The sequence below is a fragment of the Cebidichthys violaceus genome, unplaced genomic scaffold (assembly GCF_023349555.1).
Source record: "Cebidichthys violaceus isolate CVI_PGR_0920_01 unplaced genomic scaffold, fCebVio1.0.p SCAF_72, whole genome shotgun sequence".
NCBI classification, from domain to species: Eukaryota; Metazoa; Chordata; class Actinopteri; order Perciformes; family Stichaeidae; genus Cebidichthys; species Cebidichthys violaceus.
In genome coordinates, this window is record NW_027176950.1 from 299,741 (window position 1) to 321,139 (window position 21,399).

Below are 21,399 nucleotides of genomic sequence, written 5' to 3' on the forward strand. Positions count from 1 at the left end.
TGACAGGTTTAAAGGACGTCGAGGCTCTAAATTCATTCAGTAAATTCTTGTTTTAATGAATACAAACATACATTTTCATTGTACAATAAGTTACCCATATGGAGTGCCACAACTTTCAATTTTCATATCAGAATAAACACATTAGTTCATCATTTTCAAAATAACTCAAAAAGTACATGATATATAATGTACACACTGAAGCGTCAGCTCTTTTGTCTGTATGGAAGGTATCTGGGCGGTTGGTAGTGACGGGCAGACGTGAGTAAAGGACATTTTTAATGCTACGCTGATGCTTTCTGACTCCGCTCTATGGCCATCCTCTCCAGCCGCTCAGTGTAGAACCCGTTGAAATCCAACCTGTGAAATCACAAGAGCCGAGTTAGTAACTATCAAAAAAAAAAATCAATTACATGCAGAAAACACGGCGTGTTTAACGGCGTTGTACCTGTAGATGATGCTGATCATGCTGTGCTCACAGTCGTTGGTGCTGTAGATGCTCAGCTTGTCCAGCAGGTCCAGCAGCAGCGTGCTGAAGTTACTGTCAAACTTGCTGATGGTGGCTTCAAAGCCAGCGTCTGACTGCAGGGTGTCCGCGTGCTCCGCTAACAACTGAACACAAAACAAACCCAGAAGCTGCAGAATTTTCGTGCACCAGTTGTTTCTTTAAGCGTTTTTTTTTGGAGATAAATACCTTTGTGGTCAGCCTCTTCTTCTCTGCCTCCTCAGCATGTTCACTCTGAGTTGGAGGCCCGTCCGCGGTGCCCTGTTCCAGAGAGAGGCGCTCCAACCTCATGCTCTGAGTGACACGCTGCAACAGTCGGGAAAAGAAAAAACAACTTAAAACACCAGTGGGCGACTCCTCTGGTTGTATAGAAGTCTATGAGAAAATGACTCTACTTCTCTCTTGATTTATTACCTCAGTAAACATTGTAAACATGAGTTTATGGTCTCAATCTCTAGTTTCAAGTCTTCTTCAATACAGCATGATGCTCATTTAGTAAATTATTGTCCACTTAGAGTCAAACAGACCATAAAGCAGGGTATGCTTTAGGGGCGGGGCTACACAGTGATTGACAGGTCTCTACCAGAGACGTGTATGCCGTCTCTACATCACTCCTCCTCAGTCCTAATATGGTCACTTCCTGTTCACTGGTTGCAGAAAACCAAGATGGTGACGGCCAAAATGCTGAACTCGAGGCTTCAAAACATCCACAAACCAACAACGACTACGTCCACTTCAACCTAAGATGCGATATGAAATACTTCTAAAAGATAAAGTCCAGGAGAAAAAAACATTTCCTCTGTTATCAACAAACCTGCATGCAGTTCGTGAACATGACGCAGACCGACATGAGTTTGGAGAAGATCCTGAGGAGCTCTGGGTTGGTCAGCATGCAGTCCTTCAGGCAGTTGTCCAGGAAGCTGGTGTGATGGCAAAGCACGTCGTCGATGTTTGACGCCTGGAGGAGGAGAAGAAGAAGAAGACCGACGGTCAACGAACACGAACGGCAGAGTCGGTTGGCTGGCTGCGGCTTTACTCACTGTTTTCAGGTTGTTCTCCATGACGTGCCAAGTGGGCTCCATCACCTCAAACATCATGTAGTACTGGATGTTCTGCACGAAGTTGAGCATGCGCTGACGGAGGGCGAATGCAGCTGCAAACCTGCAGTGTGAACGGAGTGAGAGGACATTTTTTGCTTGTTTTGCATAAAAATTCACCTAAAAAATTCTGTGTCAACTCACCATTTGGCACAATGTGAAGAGTACAGCTTGAAATCCTTGTTGCTGATCCACACGTTGCACAACAGCCTCTCCACATGTTTGCAGTAGAACAAGTGTCTGAACAACATCTGGTATCTTGTCAGGGCTTTCCTGGAAAATTAATACAAATTAAATGTGTTAAAAATGTATTTATAGATTACTTTTCAAAGTTTACATCCAGACCGATTACTGATAAAACTAATGAGAATAAATAAAAATCTTCACAGAGCGGTGGTTTCTTTTCTGAAGGGCGCAGCTAATCCAGTTAATACGGTAATAGCATAAATTTAAAAATTGACCATAAATGTTGTTTTAATTATTTAGAAATGCACGTTTTTGATTTTGTTTAGACATTTTAACAGCTAACTAGAGCTCTGCTCTAGATCATCTCATGTTAAGATGTATATTCTTTGCTGTTTGTCAAAACACTGTAATAAACTGGGTCTGTTAAATAACAAAGCTTCACTAATTTTATTGTCTGGAAAATGCGTACTAGATGCTGCATTTTTCATCTACATGTAATTTATCTTTGAAGGATTATTCCAGGATTTCAAATATTCCTGGAATGCATTTTTGTTCGTTCTAATTTTGAGTAATCTGTGGCTCCCATGTCTTCTTTAAAATAAAGAAAAAGCGTCTTCTACATGTACAAAATGTAAAAAAATACAGTGATTTATCTCTAAAATGGCCGACAACTACATTTCTTTGAGCTGTAGAAATCATAACTATATTCAGGATTTATTTTTGATGATAATATTGCCAAAGATGCCAAAGTACCTCAAAAGTAAAGAAAACAAAACAATATAAAACCTGTTGATGATGAGCGAGAGCGGCCACTTGACGATGTAGTCGAAGGAGAAGGCCTCCAGCCCGCTGAGGGCCACGTCCGTCGGGTCCGCGTTGATGATGCTCTTCTCCTGTTTGGTCTCGATGGCCAGAACACGCAGCAGCTGAGTGATGACGTCATGAGGCATCAGGTCAATCTGCGGAGAGACGAGAGGAAGAGATTAGTGTCGGTACACGAGACGAAGGAGTGGAAGGTTGTTCAGCTCGCGTATCGGTTCCTGTCGTCGTTCATCTCTGAATGTTTTACTGATAATATTATGGGATCGTCGCAAAAACAAAACGGTAAAGTTGGGGCTGGAAAAAAGGCGCTAAAACGCTCCGTAGCAGGGCTTCTATATAATATATCGATATTATATCAATATCGAGATATGAGACTAGACATCGTCATAGATTTTGAATATCGTAATATGTTGTCCCTCCCTGGCGTTACAATTATAAAAGTTATTAAAAATCTCATTGTGAAAATATTTTGGAAAAAATATTTTCACAACTTCTCGATGGACAAAGGGTACTTAAAATATATAAATGGTCAATCCTACAATAAATATATATATTTTTTATTATTATTTTTAATAAAATAAAAATAAATAAAACATATATATCTATATGGTTATATACTTTTATATATTTTTTATTATTATTTTTAATAAAATAAATAAAAGTAAAAACAATATATATATATTTTTATATTTTTAATAAAATAAAAATAAATAAAAGTAAAAACAATATACATATATATATATATATATATATATATATATATATATATATAGATATACTGTTATTTTGTATTATTATTATTTTTAGTCAAATAAAAATAAATAAAAGTAAAAATAATATATATATTTTTTTATTTAACTGTTTATTGAATTTTCTACAGGAAATACAGAATTGAAATATCAAAAATAAAATAAAACCAAGTAATAATAAAGTAATAATAAGGTAATAACCCCATAATGTCATTGGAATATCAATATTGAGGTATTTGGTTAAAAAATGTCGTCATTTTAATCTATCGTCCAAAAAATAGGTGATCTTTATTGTAAATACTGTAATTACACTAACAGGTCTAACATCACCACAGATTCATGTTCATGCCGTCTAACTGAAGTGTGTACCACCCACCTTGAGGTCGTCTTTGAAGGGGTCTGTGTTGGCCGTGCTCATCCTCAGAGCCAGCTCCAGCAGCGCTTCCAGTCTGGGAGGAACGATGTCGTCCACAGGCTTCTTCAGCTCCTCCTCTGTCAGGTCCATGAAGTGCACGAAGAAGTCCCCTTTGTCCATCAAGAAGTAGTGCTTGATGGATCTAAAGGAAAACATCACAGTCACTCCTCCACAGTCCAAATATGGTCACTTCCTGTTTTCACTGGTTGCAAAAAACCAAGATGGCGACGGCCAAAATGCTGAACGTGAGGCTTTAAATCGACTACGTCCACGATGACATGGCGACTTTCTCGCTACATTTAGCAACTTTTGGAGCTCGTGCTGCGAGCTGCTTCCATTGGAAATGATCTGGCAACATTAGGCTGTTTGTTTAATTTTTATATGTTGGATGATTTTTAAAATCTAGCCTACTGTTGCTAGTTTCTCAAGATTACCCACCCTGCCTTTAACCACTTACCTCAGGCGTGAAACCAGCTCCTTCTCCTCCATGAGGAAGGCCAGCAGCACCTTGCTGGCGTAGTTGTAAGCTTTCTCTATCTGCTCCACATAAGCCCTCTCCTTCAGGGTGTACAGCACCTCTCTGGCATCCGGACACGTCACGTCGCGGCCGCACTCTCGAACCACATTGAGGTATTTTCCTACAAAATGATAATAGAAGGGAATTCAAATCTGTTTTCTAAGAAAGGCTCTTATGTTTTCCATTTGTTTTTGTTTTTTTACCTGTGCTTAATATTTTGTCCGCCATTTTCTGTAGAAAAGAGGGAATCCGATGCTGTACGATGGTGTACCTCTGATCCCAGTACTTGTCATTGTAGTCCTCCTGAATCTTCTCTTTCTGCAGCTCGTGCTCCTCCACCATGAACTCGCTGTGAGGACACAACAAGATTAGAAACACAGAGCGGACACGGCGGCGGTAGAAGTGTGTTTTGATATTCCGAACGTCGGTTTAAAGCCGTGCCTGTACGGATCCTTGATGATGCCCCTGTAGACCCACTTCTCCAGTATTTCAAAGTAAGGGACGCTGGCGGCTTTGGTGAGGTAGAGGCACAGCTCCTGAGCCTGGCTGTCGCCCGTGTAGTTGAAGGTTCGGTCGTGCAGGAGACTCAGCGTCGACCCGCCCATGCACTCCCCTTTGTCCACCGAGGACGCTGCGGAATAAGTGGCAGAACATTACTTCACTTTCAAAAGGATAAAAAGACAAAGCAACAGTTAGATTAGTGCAGTGATCTTCTGGGGGGGAAAAAAAAGAGTGCTGCAGGAATGAGGACAACCACAGCCTCATGAAACTTAAACAACCATAAACTAGAGACCTAGGGCATTCAGATGATGTTTGGACTTCCGAGGTGTTTTGATAATGAGGACGCGTATGAGCAGTAAATTCTTGGAGAAATCTCCTCATTTCAAAAGGTTTCTGATTCTAAATCAGAGTGTGGATTTTTCTACGATGTTCCTTAAGGTCTTGGTGTCTTAATGTGGTATTTTGGAGAGATTTCTGATCATTTTTATCAATCCTCCAGTGGTAAAAAATGCTTACATTTATGTGATTTCCTTAAACATTTTTTAACATTTAAAAAAAGAAGAAAATAACAACAGTTTATATAAGTTTTATCTTGTATTGTTTGGTGATGAAACACAACAGATGTCCTCTGTGCTTAATCTGCTGGTGCTGTAGTTTCCTCTATGAACCGGGTTCAGAGCGCCCTCAAGTGGTTAAAACGAGCAGCTGGTGTTCACCTGATGAAGCCGCTGCTGTCCCTAAACACGAGCCCCCTTCACACTTTCACGTCGTTACATCAACGTGCAGCCGATTTACACGTCGTTCTCACGTTTCAACTGGTCCATGTGCACAAAAGACAGAAAACTGGTGTTCTCCAGACTCTTACCAATGGAGGCCAGGATCTCCATGGTCCTCATGGTGGGCTGGATGTAAAACCAGAGCTTCTGCAGGGACAGCAGGCCTTGCCGCTGGAGGTGCTCCAGCTGAGTGACCAGGATCAGGTACTCCTTCATCAGGGTCCTCATCGCCGCCGTCAGCGCGTGGTTCACCTGGCCGTACTCGAAGGACGACTTCTCCTCAATGAAGCTGAAGGTCAAATGAAACACTGCTCATCTAACAATCTGTCCTCAGAGTGAGAACAAATGAGTCTGTCACATTCTCACCGTGTTATAGTGGAGTAATACGACGCCACCGGTAGTATTCTGTTGACCAGCTCTTTGATGGACATGTCCAGCGTGGAGTCGACAATGAAGGAGCGGTTCTGTCTCCCCAGAACGGGCTGAGCTGTGATGTCTCGTCCGTCAACTCCAACCAGGACGAACAGCAGATCCTCCACCAGAGCTTGTTCCTGCGCCGGCAGTCCCATCGTACCTGAACAACGGTCGCACCAGATGTTGCGTTAATTGGGGACAAAAATCATTCATCTGCTTTGTGCGTGTTGACCATAGAAGTAAACGTAGTCATCATGACGTTACTAGTTGGTTTGTGGACAGATGTTGTGAAGCCTCAAGTTCGGCGTTTTGGCCGTCGCCATCTTGTTTTTTTGCAACCAGCGCACAGGAAGTGACCATATTTGGACTGAGGAGGAGTGACGAAGAGACGCCGTATATGTCTCTGGTAGAGACCTGTCAATCACTGTGTAGCCCCGCCCCTAAAGCATACTCTGCTTTATGGTCTGTTTCACTCTAAATGGACCATAATGTACTAAATGAACATCATGCTGTATTGAAGAAGACTTGAAACTAGAGATTGAGACCATAAACTCATGTTTACAATGTTTACTGAGGTAATAAATCAAGACAGAAGTAGAGTCATTTTCTCATAGACTTCTATACAACCAGAGGAGTCGCCCCCTGATGGACACTAGAGAGAATGCAGCTTTAACACATGAAGCATCGGCTTCACTTGACAGAAACAGAGGTTGCCGCCTTGTGTTGACATGAGAAGTGGCCACACAGTCGGTGATGCAGCTTTTCTCTCCATGCTCTTATAAATATATAATCTATGAAGCTTGTTCTGTAGATCAAATATTTAAAAAAACACAAACACACACAGTACAGCGAGCGCTGCATATAGATGTCTTTAGCCTTTGTCTTATTATATTTATTAATAAATGAAAATGTCGGGGAATAATAGATTATGGTGGAAGTATTACAACCCATAGAGAAAGTTCCACACAACCGCTGGTTCCCACCTAGTTGACGATCTAGTATTAAAAGTCTTACCGATGGCCGCTGCTGGATCTCCTGCAGGAGTCGGGCTGGTGATGAAGTCTCCGAGGAGAGCGGGGCGGTCGTACACCCAGTTAGGGAACACGGGGTTGGGCTGCGTGGGGTTCTTCTTGTTGTGTTTGTCCCTCAACATCTTCCGCGTGACCTCAGCCGGCTGCAGACAAAACCACGACGATACAGGAAGTTTAATTTAATTTAGCAGATATGAGGCTGGAGTTTTGGTTTCCAGTGAAATGTTTACAGCAGCCCTTCAGGTGAGTGGCAGGACTCTCTCAAACACACAACACAAGCATGAATTTTTTTGTGACTCACGCAAGATGAGATTTCACCGCTCAGACAAAAAAAACATCTGAGTAAGAACTGCTCACCAGAGGAGCGTTGGAGCTGGCCGTCACGTTGCCGAGCTTCTTTCGCAGCTCATCCAGCTCCTGCATGGACATCTTTGTGCTGGTCTGAGGCAGAGTGTAGCTGGTGGTCGTGGTTGACGTAGTGTTCGCCAATGACTCCGACCTCTCTTTGGCATTCTGCTGCAGAAACTGGAGTGTCTAAAAAACATATATTACGACAAAGCTGTGAGATATTGTGATAAGAAAGGTGAACTATTAAAACGTCAATATGGCAGTTTAACTTTTTAAAACGTGTAGGAAATCAACAAATTTCGCCTCTTTCAACACCTTCTGAATGTCTTTCTATCTTCTATTTACATCAGTCTCATTAACTGATTTTCTTTTGTTTTTGTGGCTGCATTTACTTAATATTTTACTTCTTTATTAACACTACTCCCGTTGTTGAGAGATGAAAAACAATCACATAAAAACACACGATTCATTCTTTACATCATAATCACTTTAAATCTGAAACACCACAAGGGTGAAGTAAATCAATTTGAAGTGATAACAAACAAAACCAGATAATAAGCTGCTTATTAACGATGCATTACCTCTTTATCCTCACAGAGTTTAGAGAGCAGGTAAACCAGAGGGTCCAGGTTTCGAACATTTTTGGACTTGAGCTCCTCGTACTTCCTCAAGAAGTCCTCGGGGGTTTTAGAGAACTCTGCTAATTTCACCTGGAAACGATTTAACAGCCAGTATCAAGAGAATATCCACTTAGCAACACATTCATTTCTACAGTGTGTGAGAAATCAAATTCACAGTAATATGCTTCTTGCTGCTTACAAACCTGATTTAAACTCTGTAACTGTTCTTGCTGTATCACTGTAAGTACAACTCAACTACAACTCAGGTTAAACTCTGCTGTGACAAGGACCGTTAGATCTCCTCTAGCGGGAATACTTGCACTATGTCCACCTCACTGGGTTTTGCTTTTCTTCCACTGCACATTATTACATATGTACAGTATAGATTATCTGAGTTATTTAAGATACTATTAATAGTTTTGTATAGTTATTTTTGCACATTATTTTTCTCTTTTTTGCTCTCAGCTGCTGTAACGTTAACAGTTCCTGCTGGGATTAATAAAGTACTTAATCTATCAGAACAGAGCCCCAACTTCTCCTACCAGTTGTTGCATGCACATCTGGCAAAAAAAACTATTTTGTTGCTAATACCTGCAAAAGATCCTAATATCATCCTTATCACCTTCAGGACATTATGGTCTTGTTCCCGGGCTTTTCTGTGCCCTGAGAGTGTAACACCCACCTTGGCACTGTGAGCAGACACGGTGGTTGTGACATAAGGAGTCCTGTGTTTCTGCAGGAGGTCTATGTAGCCCTCCGCTCCATCGCCTCCCCGAACGTGAAGCAGGCTGAGCAACTCGTTCACATCGTGGTGGATCCTGAACTCGCTCATGGCTCTAAAATGACAGCACACTTTAGTGAAGGAGAGAGGAAGGGGATAAAATAAGATAGTTCTTTATTAGTCCCACATTGGGGAAATTTACAGGATTACAGCAGCATAGTGGAGTATGTATATGTATATTTATGTACATATACTGTATATGTGGATATGTGGATAGAGCAAAAAAGAGACATAGTAAAAAAACAAGATCAAGACAATTATAAATAAGTAAAAAAAATAATAAAACAGTAAAGAATATTAAATAAGTAAAAAAGTAAAAAAATCCACATTAACTAAAATATTATATATACAGACAGAATAGTTGTTGTGTGTGTACATATATATATATATATATTGCAATATTATATATACAGACAGAATACTTGTAGTATTGCACAGTGTATTTATAATGCACAGATGTTTAGTGTTGAGGCTAGCTTAGCCCCATCACAGTTAGCTCATACTGACAAACTAATTAAACTAAATCTGTCTCTACCAGCTATTGTAAAGTCTGCATGCATGCACCATCTTCTCCTACAAGTGATGCTAAGCTAACCGTTATAGATGATGCTAGCTTGCTTACTGGCTAAAACAGCCAGCTTCCGGGTACAATGAACTCTGAGGATGCTAACTGCGTAGCTAGCTTATACGAAATGAAACATATAATTCATTATAACAACGTAACTCAGTGATCATACGGCTTATTACAGGTGTAATCAAGGTCTCTACCGAGCACTGTACCTGTCAGTAGCGTCTGGTTCAATAACAGCAAAACACACGAGCAAGAAACTAAACGCGCCCACAACTAGTCAAATTCTTCTTCTTCTGTTTCTGTAATACTCGCAGCACTGGCGCCACACTGTCCTCCATAGGTTAACTACGGTACTGCAACTTTATTTATCAGCAGATAATAATTCCATCACTACATTCATTGCTTGTATAACTGTACATTTGCTGCACTTTTTTTAATAATAATTTTTTAATGTTTATTATTGTTTAACATGTGTCGTTACAAATTATATTATTGTGAAGATTATTTTTTAAAGATGACAAAACATGGAATTGACATGCTTCTTTTCCATATAAACACACTTCAAAAGGTGAAGTAATTGAATTTTTCTGTTATTTCAACTTAATGTCATTTATGTTGATTTGCTTCTTAAATGTTGCAGATTAAAACATAAATACATATAGCCTACTACTTGAGAAGATACAATTCCACTAACCAAATATGACTGTGTTTGCTTTTATTTTGAAAAACGACGACACAGCGGAAGTAAACAGTAATCACGTTACAACCCGGAAGTATTGCCCCTTTTTTTCCTCTTCTGATTAACGTTTGAACGGACGAGAGAATGAGCGATTTATCTCGTGAAGAGACGATTAAACGCGCTGCTGCCGCCGCCGTACAGCCGTTAGGGGTCATATCCGTGTCTTAATTTTCGAGGAGGAGAGAGGAGGAAAGGAGGCGGTCGAGGTGTGAGGAGCAACGCCCTGATGCCACAGAAAAATACCCTCGCTCTGTTTACAAATCGGCTGGGAGGAAGACATTGTTTCCCCGCAGTGTGTCGTTAGATAATCGTGCGGTTGTGTGTGTGTGTTTTGCAGACGAAGAAAAAAAAAACATGGCTGAACTGCATGTTGTGGAACCGAGCGGCACTGGCACCATCGAGCAGCCCGAGCAGCACCACCACCGCGATGTTCGCGGCTCCCTGCGCCTCGCGTCGCCCACGATCATGGTTCCGCCGCGGAGCAGCAGTGGCGGCAGCCAGCAGCTTAGTCCCGGCGGGGTGTCTAGCGGCAGCGGCGGCGGTGGTGGTGGACGCTCGGTGTTCGGGTTTGCGGCGAAGAGCAGCAACACGAACTCCCCGTCCGAACCCGGTTCGCGCTGGGTTCGCCTGAACGTCGGCGGGACGTACTTCATCACGACCAAACAGACGCTGTGTCGGGACCCCAAGTCGTTCCTGTTCCGACTGTGTCAAGAAGACCCCGACCTGGACTCCGACAAGGTGAGTACAGAAAGTCATCATAATGTCATTTATTTACACTTCTATTATAGTAGTATAATAACAATTATAACGCAAATATCATAAGAAAATACATAAAAATGGAGAAAACACTAATATTAATTCTTATTTTTAATGTGCCTTTATATTCAATCAAAGGCATATTCTATGTAGATTTTACATCATGAAAAATGCATTTAAACATTTACGGAGTTGGAAGAGGTACTCAGATAATTTTTTTAAAGTAAAAGTAGTAATACCACTGTGTAGAACCACTGTGTAGAAATACCCATTTACAAGTAAAAGTGGCATACTAAAGTAAATTAAATGTATTGATACCCTCATTTTAATTAATTCGATTTTTTACGGCTGAGTATCTCAATCCGTAATAATACATCATAGTTTATTATTTTAGAATTTAGTTTTAATAATCTGAATCTGCAAACTAACTTAATAACTAAAGCTGTCAAATATCTGTAGTGGAGTAAAAGTATAAAGTAGCAGAAAATGGAAATACTCAAGTAAAGTACAAGTACCTCAAAATTGTACCCAGGTATGTGTCATAAGATGTGTGTGCAAACATATCTTTAAAGAAAATGTAATTATCTGCTCATACAATGTTTTAATATTTATGCATATATTATATAATTTATAACGTAACTAGGAACCAAATCTGTCAAATAAATATAGTGAAGTACAGTATTACCTCTGAAATGTGATGATTGTATAAAGTTAGGAACATAAAATGGAAATATTCATGTAAACAAAACAAACTCCAGATGCTAAATTAATATATGGAATTTAAAGGTGGGTTTTATTTTTTCCTTTAGCACAAAGGTGTTTTATTATTTTGTACAAAGTGACACTAATCTAGTTGCCCAAAGTCAGTTTTTTCTTTTTTCTATTTCTATTCAATTAGGGCTGCAACTAACGATTATTTTAATAATCGATTATTCTGTCGATTATTTTTTTCGATTAATCGATGAATTGGCGGGGAAAAGGCGAGTGAATAAAAACGTGTCTTTAGTCTTGCAAACTATTCCACCACTGCTTTACTGCTGTTATTAACGAGCTAACGCTAACTTGTCATGTCTGTCAAGCTGGATAACGAGTAAACAGCAGCACCAGGAGAGCTACTGGAGGGACGTTACGTTCCTCACTTCAAAACGGAACAACAGTAGCATTCTGTAGTGACTGACCTGCTGTTGAACTCTTCCTCCTCCTCAAGGACTCCAACATGTTTACGTTTTAGGTGCTGAATCATCGCCGTGGTGCTCCCGTGCCATGTGGCTTTTGCATATCTTGCAATTAACACACCTTTTTGATTTATTGAGTGTGAAATGCTCCCACACCTTGGATGACTTAGGTCGTACTGATTTCTCTGCCTCCGCCGTGTGTTTCAGAACAACGTTACGGGTTTCTCCGATGGTCTTTCCTCTACCTCCGCTTCGCTCTGCGCTCAACTCAACTTTTTTTTTTTATACTCAAACATCTCCTCGACTTATTGAGTGGCGTAATAATCGCGCAACACAACGAATCAATAATGAAATTCGTTGCCAACGCTTTTATAATCGATGTTAATCGATTTGATCAATTCGTTGTTGCAGCCCTATATTCAATGATGGATGAATCTGGAGTTTCTCCAACATCCAACGCCGCCCAACTAAACTTCTTGTTTCCAGGATAGATGAAATGTTTGCTTGGACTTCAGTTAGTGGTGTAAAGGACCTCCATCGATCTGTGATCTGTACTGATCCCCCTCACGGTTTAACGTTAACCATCAGTGTAAATACAGTTTTAATGTTAACCATCAGAGTGTAAATAAAGTTTTACTGACGATGGTTCTTCTCCAGTATTCAGTAGAAGTGGTGTTTCTAGTCTCTGATCTCTGATAATGTTTCATTGAAAACAACCAATCAGTGTTTAAACCAACAGGAGGAGAGCTAGTAACGTTAGCAGCACCGCTAACGGCAAACCAACGGAGGTTCACTTCAGTTACATTATGATGCCTTCAGGCTCTGCTCAGTGAACATGAGTAAATTATAACGTCCTCCTTCCTCTTCCTTCCTTCGTTCCCCCCTCCTCCTCCCTTCTTCCTACTCCTCTTTCCTTTCCTTTCCCTTCCTCTCTTCCCTCCTCCTTACTTCCCTCGCTTCCCTCCTTTCTTCTCTTCCTCCTCCTCTCCTCCTCGCTTCCTTCCTTCCTTTCCTCTCCTCCTCCTCCTCTTTCCTCCTCCCTCTTTCTCTTCCTTCTCTTTCCTTTCCCTTCCTCCCTTGCCTCCTCCATCCTTCCTTCCTTCGTTCTCCCTCCTCCTCGCTTCCCTCCTTTCTTTTCCTCTTCCTCCTCTCTCCTCCTCGCTTCCTTCCTTTCCTCTCCTCTTCCTTTTTCCTCCTCGCTTCCTTCCTTCCTTTCTTTTCCTCCTCCTTGCTTCCTTTCTTCTCCTCCTCTCTCCTCCTCCTCCTCGCTTCCTCTCTCCTCTTCTGTTTCTAGTCTCTGATCTCTGATAATGTTACATTGTAAACAACCATTCAGGGGAGAGCTAGTAACGTTAGCAGCACCGCTAACGGCTAACCAACGGATGTTCACTTCAGTTACATTATGATGCCTTCAGTCTCTGCTCAGTGAACATGAGTACTGACTGAAGGTAAATTATAACGTTATCATGATGTGTTCACAAGTAATCTGTAAAATGTAGTTTTGGTGAGATACACTGACTTTCAGGGGGAAAGAGCTTTATTGTGGCTGTTGTTCATGTCTTAACAGTGAGGACAAACTTTTTGTTATTTGTCTCCCCCCCCCCTGCAGGACGAGACAGGGGCCTACCTGATCGACAGGGACCCCACATACTTCGGCCCCATCCTCAACTACCTTCGGCACGGGAAGCTGATCATGGATAAGAACCTGGCGGAGGAAGGTAAGAACGTCGTGATCTGATTCAGAGCGCACAGAGACCCAGAAAACACAGTAGGTCTCAGGATCTAAACGTTTGTTCCTCAGGTGTTCTGGAGGAAGCCGAGTTCTACAACATCGCGTCTCTGGTGAGGCTGGTGAAGGAGAGGATACGGGACAACGAGAACCGGACGTCTCAGGTACAGACACCACACTTCCTCCTCGTACTAATCCAGGTTGTTCAGATTGTTAACGTTTGCTCTCTCTCTCTCTCTCTCTCTGTGTGTGTGTGTGTGTGTGTGTGTGTGTGTGTGTGTGTGTGTGTGTGTCGTGGCCCTCAGGGACCTGTGAAGCACGTGTATCGAGTACTTCAGTGCCAAGAGGAGGAGCTCACACAGATGGTCTCGACCATGTCGGATGGCTGGAAGTTTGAGCAGGTGCAGGAAATGCATCTTTTTTTATTTTGTCATGTTTTAGTTCATGCTTCAGTTGTTTGGAGAGAAGCCTAAAACGTTTAGGTATTTGTTCCTGATGGATACATTTTGGGAAGCCAGATTAATCATGTTAGTATCAAACCAAATATACATGCTTTACTTTAAAAAAGTACACATAGTTATCTTCATATAGCTGGTGATATTTAAGGTTGCATCTAAGGATAATTTATTAATAATAATACATTTTATTTAGGGTTTACTTTTCCATAAACTAAAAGACACTATTTATTTGCTAATTTATCAATCTATTTATTAATCTATTTATTTATTTGTTTGTTCATGTATTTATTTGTTTATTTACCAAGGATGGTGCACATTAATCAACATTTAATGTAAATGCACCAGAGTTAACCAGAGAGATAGTTTATTATGAAGGAGATAAAAAATAAGAGAAAAATAGTAAATAATTTCCATTTTTTGAAATTAATTTGCTGATTGTTTTGTGTTAGCAAAATATGACTTTCCAAAACTCAAATATATTCAGTTATTATCACCTTAAGATACTTTATTATCACTTTATTAAAACTTGAAACAACAATAGAAGTCTGTGAATTTTGTGACATTTAGCTGAAATAACTAATACATTCACAGCTGTTTACAGTGAATTTAAGTATGAAATGCCAACATCCGCCATTTAATATCATTGTATTAATTATTTTTAATGTTTTAAATTGAAAAAACTAAATAATGAAACGATCATTAGTTTCATCCCTGTAGTTTTTTGACTATTAAGGCTGCAACTAATGATTTTTTTCAGAACTTATTATTCTGTTAATCTTATTCTTCATTGATTGATTGATCATTTTGTCATTAAAATATCTTTTAAATAATGAAACGTGTCTTCCGGAGCCCAAAGAAGCGTCTTGTTTTTTACTAAAATCCAAAGATATTTAATATATAGTAAAATAAAACAGAGAAAAGAAGAAAATCCTCTCATTTGAGAAGCTGGAACCCATAAAGAGAAAAATTATTAAATAGAAATCGTGCCCAGAATTCAGATTGTTCAAACTTCTTCAAAACTTTTCAGAGAACTTAATATATCCTCCTTTCGTGTTTTTCCCATCCTCAGCTCATAAGCATCGGGTCCTCTTATAACTACGGGAACGAGGACCAGGCAGAGTTTCTATGTGTCGTTTCACGGGAACTCAACAACTCCACCAACGGCATCGTCATCGAGCCCACCGAGAAGGCCAAGGTGAGCCCAACACTCTGCTCTTTACCCACCAAAAGACCAGAACCAACCAGGATGCTCTGTATACCGGAAACCTGATACAAGTTTTATATATATATATATATATATATATATATATATATATATATATATACACACACACACACACACACAGTATATAGAAAACAATCTGAGAAGGTAAAAAAGGTTGTGAACCTCCAAATGTGGATTAATCCGCCACTGAAAATAGTCCCAAAACCAAATTTTTGTTTGATATAAACTACAGTGAGCAGCTTAATTACTTTTATTTAAATGTTATTATATATTTGTGAGCTGTTTGTTAAAGATTCACGTCTTCAGTAGCGTCCGATGACAGAGTCGTTGATAGAACACTTTGTTGATTTCTATCTTTTCGTGGGATTTGTTGACAATAACAAAAATATGAAATATCACAGAGGCTGAAACTATTTTTTTTCTTTATTGTTTTTTTGTTTTGGTCATGAATATTTTGAACCTCCTGCAACATCACAGAACAAAACATAGTTTCTGCGTGTTAATCTGCAGGTAACACAGTAAACAAACCCTTTCTATTATATATGTTTATTATATATATATATATTACTATCTCATGTCTTCCTGCAATACATCAGAGGAAAATTACATATTATTTATTGATTAATCTGTCAATTGAGTCTATAACATGTAAAACAATATGGAAATGGTTCACAAGCAGCTCAAATAATAAAACGGTGAACATAAAATCATTTAAGAGAGAGATGAACAGTGAATCTTCATATTTAAGAAGCTTGAACAGCTTTCTGCTCTGATGACATCACCAGTAAGTGAGCTTCACTTTGAGCTTTTAGGGGATTTCTTTTTTTTAAAAACAAGATTTGCGTGACTTTGTGTTTCTTTCTGTCCTCACAGATCCTTCAGGAGCGAGGCTCGCGGATGTGAAGAGACGGCGAGCTAAATAAAACTTTATCAACAAAAAAAAAGAAACGAAACAATAACACGGAACATTTTCTCCCGTTTTCATCGAGATCCACGAGTTTACCCTCCTGCCACCACCGCCGCCTTCATCATCGTCATCATCAAACCCTCCCCTCTTCCCTCCTCTTGTGCTCCAACAGGACCCCGACCTTCCTCCTCCTTCTCCTCCTCCTCCTCCTGCATCACTGGCTTCAGGCGGAGTATAAAAGGGATTACAAGTGAGCGGGTTTTCCTCAAAGCAGCTTTTTTTTCCTTTTGATGGTCAGTGTCATTGCGGTGGTGATGGACGCACAGAACATCATCATCATCATCCTCATCATCATCTTTTACATTTGGCTCTGTCGACTCAGCAGAAATCTCCTCAGGACTCTCAATAAAGGAACTTTTAACCCTAACCTGCTGACGGAGTGAACTGCCCGCTGCCTCCCTCTCTCTCTGCACTCCCAGAATCCTCGGCTGGATGTCCGAGGCAGGTCGCCGGCATAACAAACGAAGGGTGGAGCCTGGAGGGCGGAGGCGGAGTCCGATCGCTCTGTTTGAGCCAGCCGGATGCAGCGTTTTCCTCCTTTTAGAAACACCTTAAAGAAGTGACGGAACCGACGTCTTTCTGCCGTCCTGAAATCTCGCCTCTTCCTCCTCCTCTTCTGTTTCCTGCTCCCGGACTCGAGTCGGGTCGCTCCTTTTTGGGATATTTTCTGCGGAAAAAAAAAAAAAGAAAATAACTGACTTAAAGAAGACTGTACAATTTGTGGAGGCATGTGAGGAATCTATATAAACCTATATAGGCTACATGATGAAATAATCTGAAAATGGTGTAATTACTGATTTCTGTATCATAGTTGTCATATATTTACATATTCTCGGTGGGTATTTAAACGACGGGAGAAAATATCACTTTTCATAACCAGAATCAAACCCGGTCACATGGATGTGAGTACGTGTGTGCGGTGCCTCTCTGCTTTTCAAATGTCCACGACTGAAATATCACCACGTTTTTTCAGCTGCACGATTTCTGTAAGTGTTCCTCCCAACAAAAAAAAAAACCACACTCAAAAAAAAGTTTTCTCTTAGATATCCCGCTCTGATCTCTTGCATATCTTTAAAAATTGTAATCAGGGGGGAAAAGGAAACGTGTCGTTTTGGACCGTGGCCGGTTTGTTTTGCACCTCGTGTGCTGATCTCACCGCCTCACGTTCTGCAGAAACCCGTAGCAACTGCGGCGCGAGCACGCTGAATCCGTCTCGTCACTTTCAAAAGATACCTGAGACACCTGAGCCCCACGTCGACGCTGAGATTAACAGACTGTAAGTGAACCTGCCACACGTGTGTCCCCCCCCCCCCCCCCCCCCCCCCCCCAAGCTTTTATATTTCAGATGTTATGTGACGTTGTTTTTGCTGTGCCAGCAGATAGAAAATAACTTTGCTTGAAGTGTGTGTTTCTTGAAATCTACTTGGCGTTAAGTTGCAGTGTGACGGTGCTGATTTTAAGATTTGTAACGACACAGAAGTACTTGTAAACTCTCCTCAATCATAATCGGAACAACCGGATTATCAGGCTGAATGTGTTCAACTATGTTTTTTAAAATGATTGATCGTAAAACTGAATTTGCTGCTACTTCAAATGTGCATTTCCTGTAGAACTGTAGGGCTTCAAGTAGCTAAAGCTGAGCTCAAATACCTGATTAATAGATATTAATCATTAATATTATCAGCAACTGTAACTTTATTTTTCTCTGTTTTGTATCGTTGTAAATTAAATATCTTTGAGGTTTGAAGATGTCTCCCTGGGCTCTGGGGGGAAAATGTGACATCTTACACTATTTTTAGACTAAACTATGAATCTGTTTATAGAGAAAGTAATCCGTAAAATCATCGTTGGTTGCAGTCATAGCTGTCATCAAACAAACAATGATAGTTTTCATTCATGAGGTTAATCGTAGTAGTGAAAAATGAAAGTTCACAGAGCTCACGGTGACGTCTTCAAATTGCAAAACATTGAAATAAAACAGAGAAAATCTTCTCATTTGAGAGACTGAAACCGGTGAGTTTTTAGACTTTTCTCCGTTGATTGATGTTTACAGCCGAGAGTTTAACGTTGTTACTGCTGTAAACGCAGCAGCCTTGTTACACGAGCAACTTAATGCAGAGTTTGAGCCGTATTTACACATATCATAGATGGAGAATCTCAGACTGAACATTTTAAATCCCTGAAAAGCTTAAAAAAAGAAGAAGAAAACAAAAAGAGTGTCTGATCGTGAATCACTCCTTTCTTTGTACAGAAAACATATCTGATGCAGTTACATTATATCACGCATGAACAAAAAGAAGAATAACTGTACCTGTGCTGTCGTCCCGCTCCCTGAGGCTCAAACTTTTTGATGTAACTTCTTCTTCTTCTTTGTTCTGTTTTCTTTTTGTGCAGTTTTTAATTCTGCTAATCTGAGTCGTCTCATTGAGGAGCAGTCCCCCTCCCTCCTCCTTCGTTGTATCTCTGGGTCTTTTTTTTTTTTTTTTTTTGCAAAGCACCTTGGGTGTTGTTGTCCCCTTCGTCTGTGTCCAGTGTTGTGCCTTTTTGACCTGTGTTGTGCACAGTTGCCCCCCCCCCCCCTCTCTCTATCATACGGTGCCTCTCATCCCTTATAGCAGACAGGAGGCACCTCCCTGAGGTAAAGTGTGTAGCGCGGTCGCTGGCTTGTTTTTTTATTTTATTTTTATTGTCAGTGTTTCAGCGAGAGGCCAAACAAACACCGACACACTGATTACCAGCTGCTTTACTTTGTGCCATTTTGCTTAAGAGCTGAATCCGTCCACGTCGGCCCTTATCGCTCCTCAAAAGGAGTTAGAAAATTGTGTCCGAGTCTGCTGAGAACACTGGCAGTGGATTCGCTTTGTGTTTTACCAAAATGGGAGGGAAGCAAGAAGAAATCTGCTTTTATCTTAGTAAAACTCTTCTTGTGATCACAAGTCGATTTGACCAATAGAACTGTTCTTTTATCCTTTCTTGACTTGCATGCTGAAGCCACCTCTGATGATCCCACTCTTTAAGAAGCACCTATACCCTTCACCGTCATGGTCCCATGGATCTCCCATCGGTTGCTTTATAGTTCAACGGTTCCCAAACTGAGGGAGTGCCGCAAGATGGTTAAAAAAAACAACATATTTGTGTTATGCTTCATCATTCTCTCTTCTAACTTTATTTGTTAGTTTAAGTTTTGTGCAGATGTTCATGGTCCCCAGATGATGAACTCTGCTGACTTTGGGGATCCTCAGACTTTTTAGATTTTGGGCCATATACAGAAAACCCCTAAAGAGTGACTAGCAAAACAATAGTGGATTGGTAGTTTTCCAACAAGTTTAACGGCGAGAGAATTACTAAAGCAGAAAACCCAACGTGTTAAAAACAATTCATTTTCTATCGGAATAACTACACAAGACCGCTAAACAATTTGAATGTGACATGGCAGGTGTTTATTGGTGTGTAAAATGTTAGAATGTTAAAGTAAAACGGTTAGCAAGGTAAACATCACAGCTGCTGAGCATAAGCATGCTAACAAGGCTGCACACGTGTTTCTTTGAGAGTTCTACGTCGTTGAGTCTTATAGATTATTATTAAGTGTTTTCTGTTGAACTGGTCTCAGCTGGTTTTAAAGAGTCTCGAGACAAACGGGTTGGGAACCGCTGACCTAAAACAAACCTTTTAAAACAAACAAAAAATAACTTTTTACCATTTTAGTTTTACTTTCACCTGCACTAGTTAGTCAAACAGATTATGTGCAATTATAACAAATCTGCAAAAGAAAAGAATATATATATATTTATATATATATATATTTATATTTATATATATCTATATATATATATATATATATATATATCTGTTGTTTGGGCACGTGAAAACATGAGAGCATGCATTGTTCTAGAGATTATGACGTGTACTGTGTACTGGAGTTTGTCTGACCTCCGTGTTGGTGCAAAGTGTATGTGATGCATGGTGTGGGTGTGGGGGGGGGCATGGCTCTGTGGTTTGTGTGTTTAGAGTTCTTGTGGAACAGTTGGTCTACAGCGAGAACACGTTCTCCGCCTCACGCGTCATGTTTCTTGGTTGTTGTTTTTTTTTTGTATCTTTGTCTCGTCAGTTTAACTCAACTTCTAGACGCAGGATGGCTTCGAACAAAAAAAATCCCCCTCCCCTCCCGACCTCGGTTTTAAAGCATTTCCTCAACACACAAAAGAGAGTTTTTTTTGTTTAAATCCATGGATCATGTTGCCAGTTAACCTGTAAACACACTGCATGCGTTTGTGGACATGCACCACTTGTACTCATTTAGAGGTATTGATAAAATGTCACCTATTAACCGTTACTTTGTGTTCATTTATCAACAGTATTGATGTCAAATGTGAATATTGTCAATGGAGACTGTGGAGAAAAAAAAAACATTTTGGAAGCTGACGAAACATTTTTTTTTGTCTGATTGTTTGTTTCACTTTTTATTTATTTTATAATTTTTTTTAATTTTATTTTGTCTACAAAGAGATTGTCGTTTCTTTACATGTGACGATTTTAACGAAACCCAGTCTGGTTTTTAATCATAAAATGTGTCTGTGTTTTAAACAACTCGCTGACTCTTTGTTGATTATTAAGGTTTACGGTTAATAATGAAAGGGTCAGTTCATTTGATCACTTCCCCCTGATGGTATTCATCCTCCACTTCCATACAAAGGAGGTGAATTATATTTAATTACTCAAAACAATAAATAGTTAAGTGAAGAAACTCAACAGCAACACACTTTTCCTGACAGAAATCTAAAAACTTGGGCCAATAAAACCAAAACTCATTAAAGATATACATCTCGTGGTTAGTTGGAGAGGTGTATATATAAGGTTTTTCGACACGGTTTTCAAGCATTTCGCATGTTTAATAACCTCTGATATGTGTAATATTTCACATTAAAAGTAATGTGTTTGAAAAAAATATATAAACAACTGATAAATGAGACGAGGCAAAATAAATCATTCTGAAAAACAGCAAATCATGTGGATACAGTTA

General features: G+C 40.0%; 2 protein-coding genes across 3 annotated transcripts; one reads left to right on the forward strand and one right to left on the reverse strand.

Moving 5' to 3' along the window:
• Positions 1 to 31: 31 nt before the first annotated feature.
• Positions 32 to 9,623, reverse strand: tubgcp2 (tubulin gamma complex component 2). Of its 2 annotated transcripts, none has more exons than XM_068736754.1 (18): positions 9,540 to 9,623; positions 8,661 to 8,814; positions 7,940 to 8,068; positions 7,368 to 7,544; positions 6,994 to 7,153; positions 5,932 to 6,139; positions 5,655 to 5,854; positions 4,730 to 4,919; positions 4,492 to 4,637; positions 4,229 to 4,409; positions 3,733 to 3,913; positions 2,572 to 2,744; positions 1,744 to 1,872; positions 1,543 to 1,663; positions 1,317 to 1,460; positions 692 to 808; positions 446 to 609; positions 32 to 357 (listed from the first exon to the last, which is right to left on the reverse strand). In XM_068736754.1, the coding sequence occupies exons 2-18, from the start codon at positions 8,808 to 8,810 to the stop codon at positions 282 to 284; spliced, it is 2,646 nt and encodes an 881-aa protein (XP_068592855.1). In that variant the 5' UTR covers positions 8,811 to 8,814; positions 9,540 to 9,623; the 3' UTR covers positions 32 to 281. The 2 variants fall into 2 exon arrangements, with proteins under 2 accessions (XP_068592855.1, XP_068592854.1); XM_068736753.1 differs by having other exon boundaries at positions 8,661 to 8,830; positions 9,540 to 9,622.
• A 485-nt stretch (positions 9,624 to 10,108) lies between these two features.
• On the forward strand, positions 10,109 to 17,701 carry kctd2 (potassium channel tetramerization domain containing 2). The gene is made up of 6 exons (XM_068736790.1): positions 10,109 to 10,807; positions 13,610 to 13,718; positions 13,802 to 13,893; positions 14,035 to 14,130; positions 15,257 to 15,382; positions 16,286 to 17,701. The coding sequence occupies exons 1-6, from the start codon at positions 10,424 to 10,426 to the stop codon at positions 16,313 to 16,315; spliced, it is 837 nt and encodes a 278-aa protein (XP_068592891.1). The 5' UTR covers positions 10,109 to 10,423; the 3' UTR covers positions 16,316 to 17,701.
• The last annotated feature ends 3,698 nt before the right edge of the window (positions 17,702 to 21,399 follow it).

Excerpts from the sequence above, each read along its gene's own strand:
- tubgcp2 (XM_068736754.1), bottom strand. The coding sequence starts at position 8,810 with ATGAGCGAGTTCAGGATCCACCACGATGTGAACGAGTTGCTCAGCCTG. Across the intron at positions 8,069-8,660 it reads TGTCTGCTCACAGTGCCAAG|GTGAAATTAGCAGAGTTCTC; the intron begins GTGGGTGTTACA and ends AATCGTTTCCAG. Across the intron at positions 2,745-3,732 it reads CCTTCAAAGACGACCTCAAG|ATTGACCTGATGCCTCATGA; the intron begins GTGGGTGGTACA and ends GTCTCTCCGCAG.
- kctd2 (XM_068736790.1), top strand. The coding sequence starts at position 10,424 with ATGGCTGAACTGCATGTTGTGGAACCGAGCGGCACTGGCACCATCGAG. Across the intron at positions 13,719-13,801 it reads TAAGAACCTGGCGGAGGAAG|GTGTTCTGGAGGAAGCCGAG; the intron begins GTAAGAACGTCG and ends TTTGTTCCTCAG. Across the intron at positions 13,894-14,034 it reads ACGAGAACCGGACGTCTCAG|GGACCTGTGAAGCACGTGTA; the intron begins GTACAGACACCA and ends CGTGGCCCTCAG.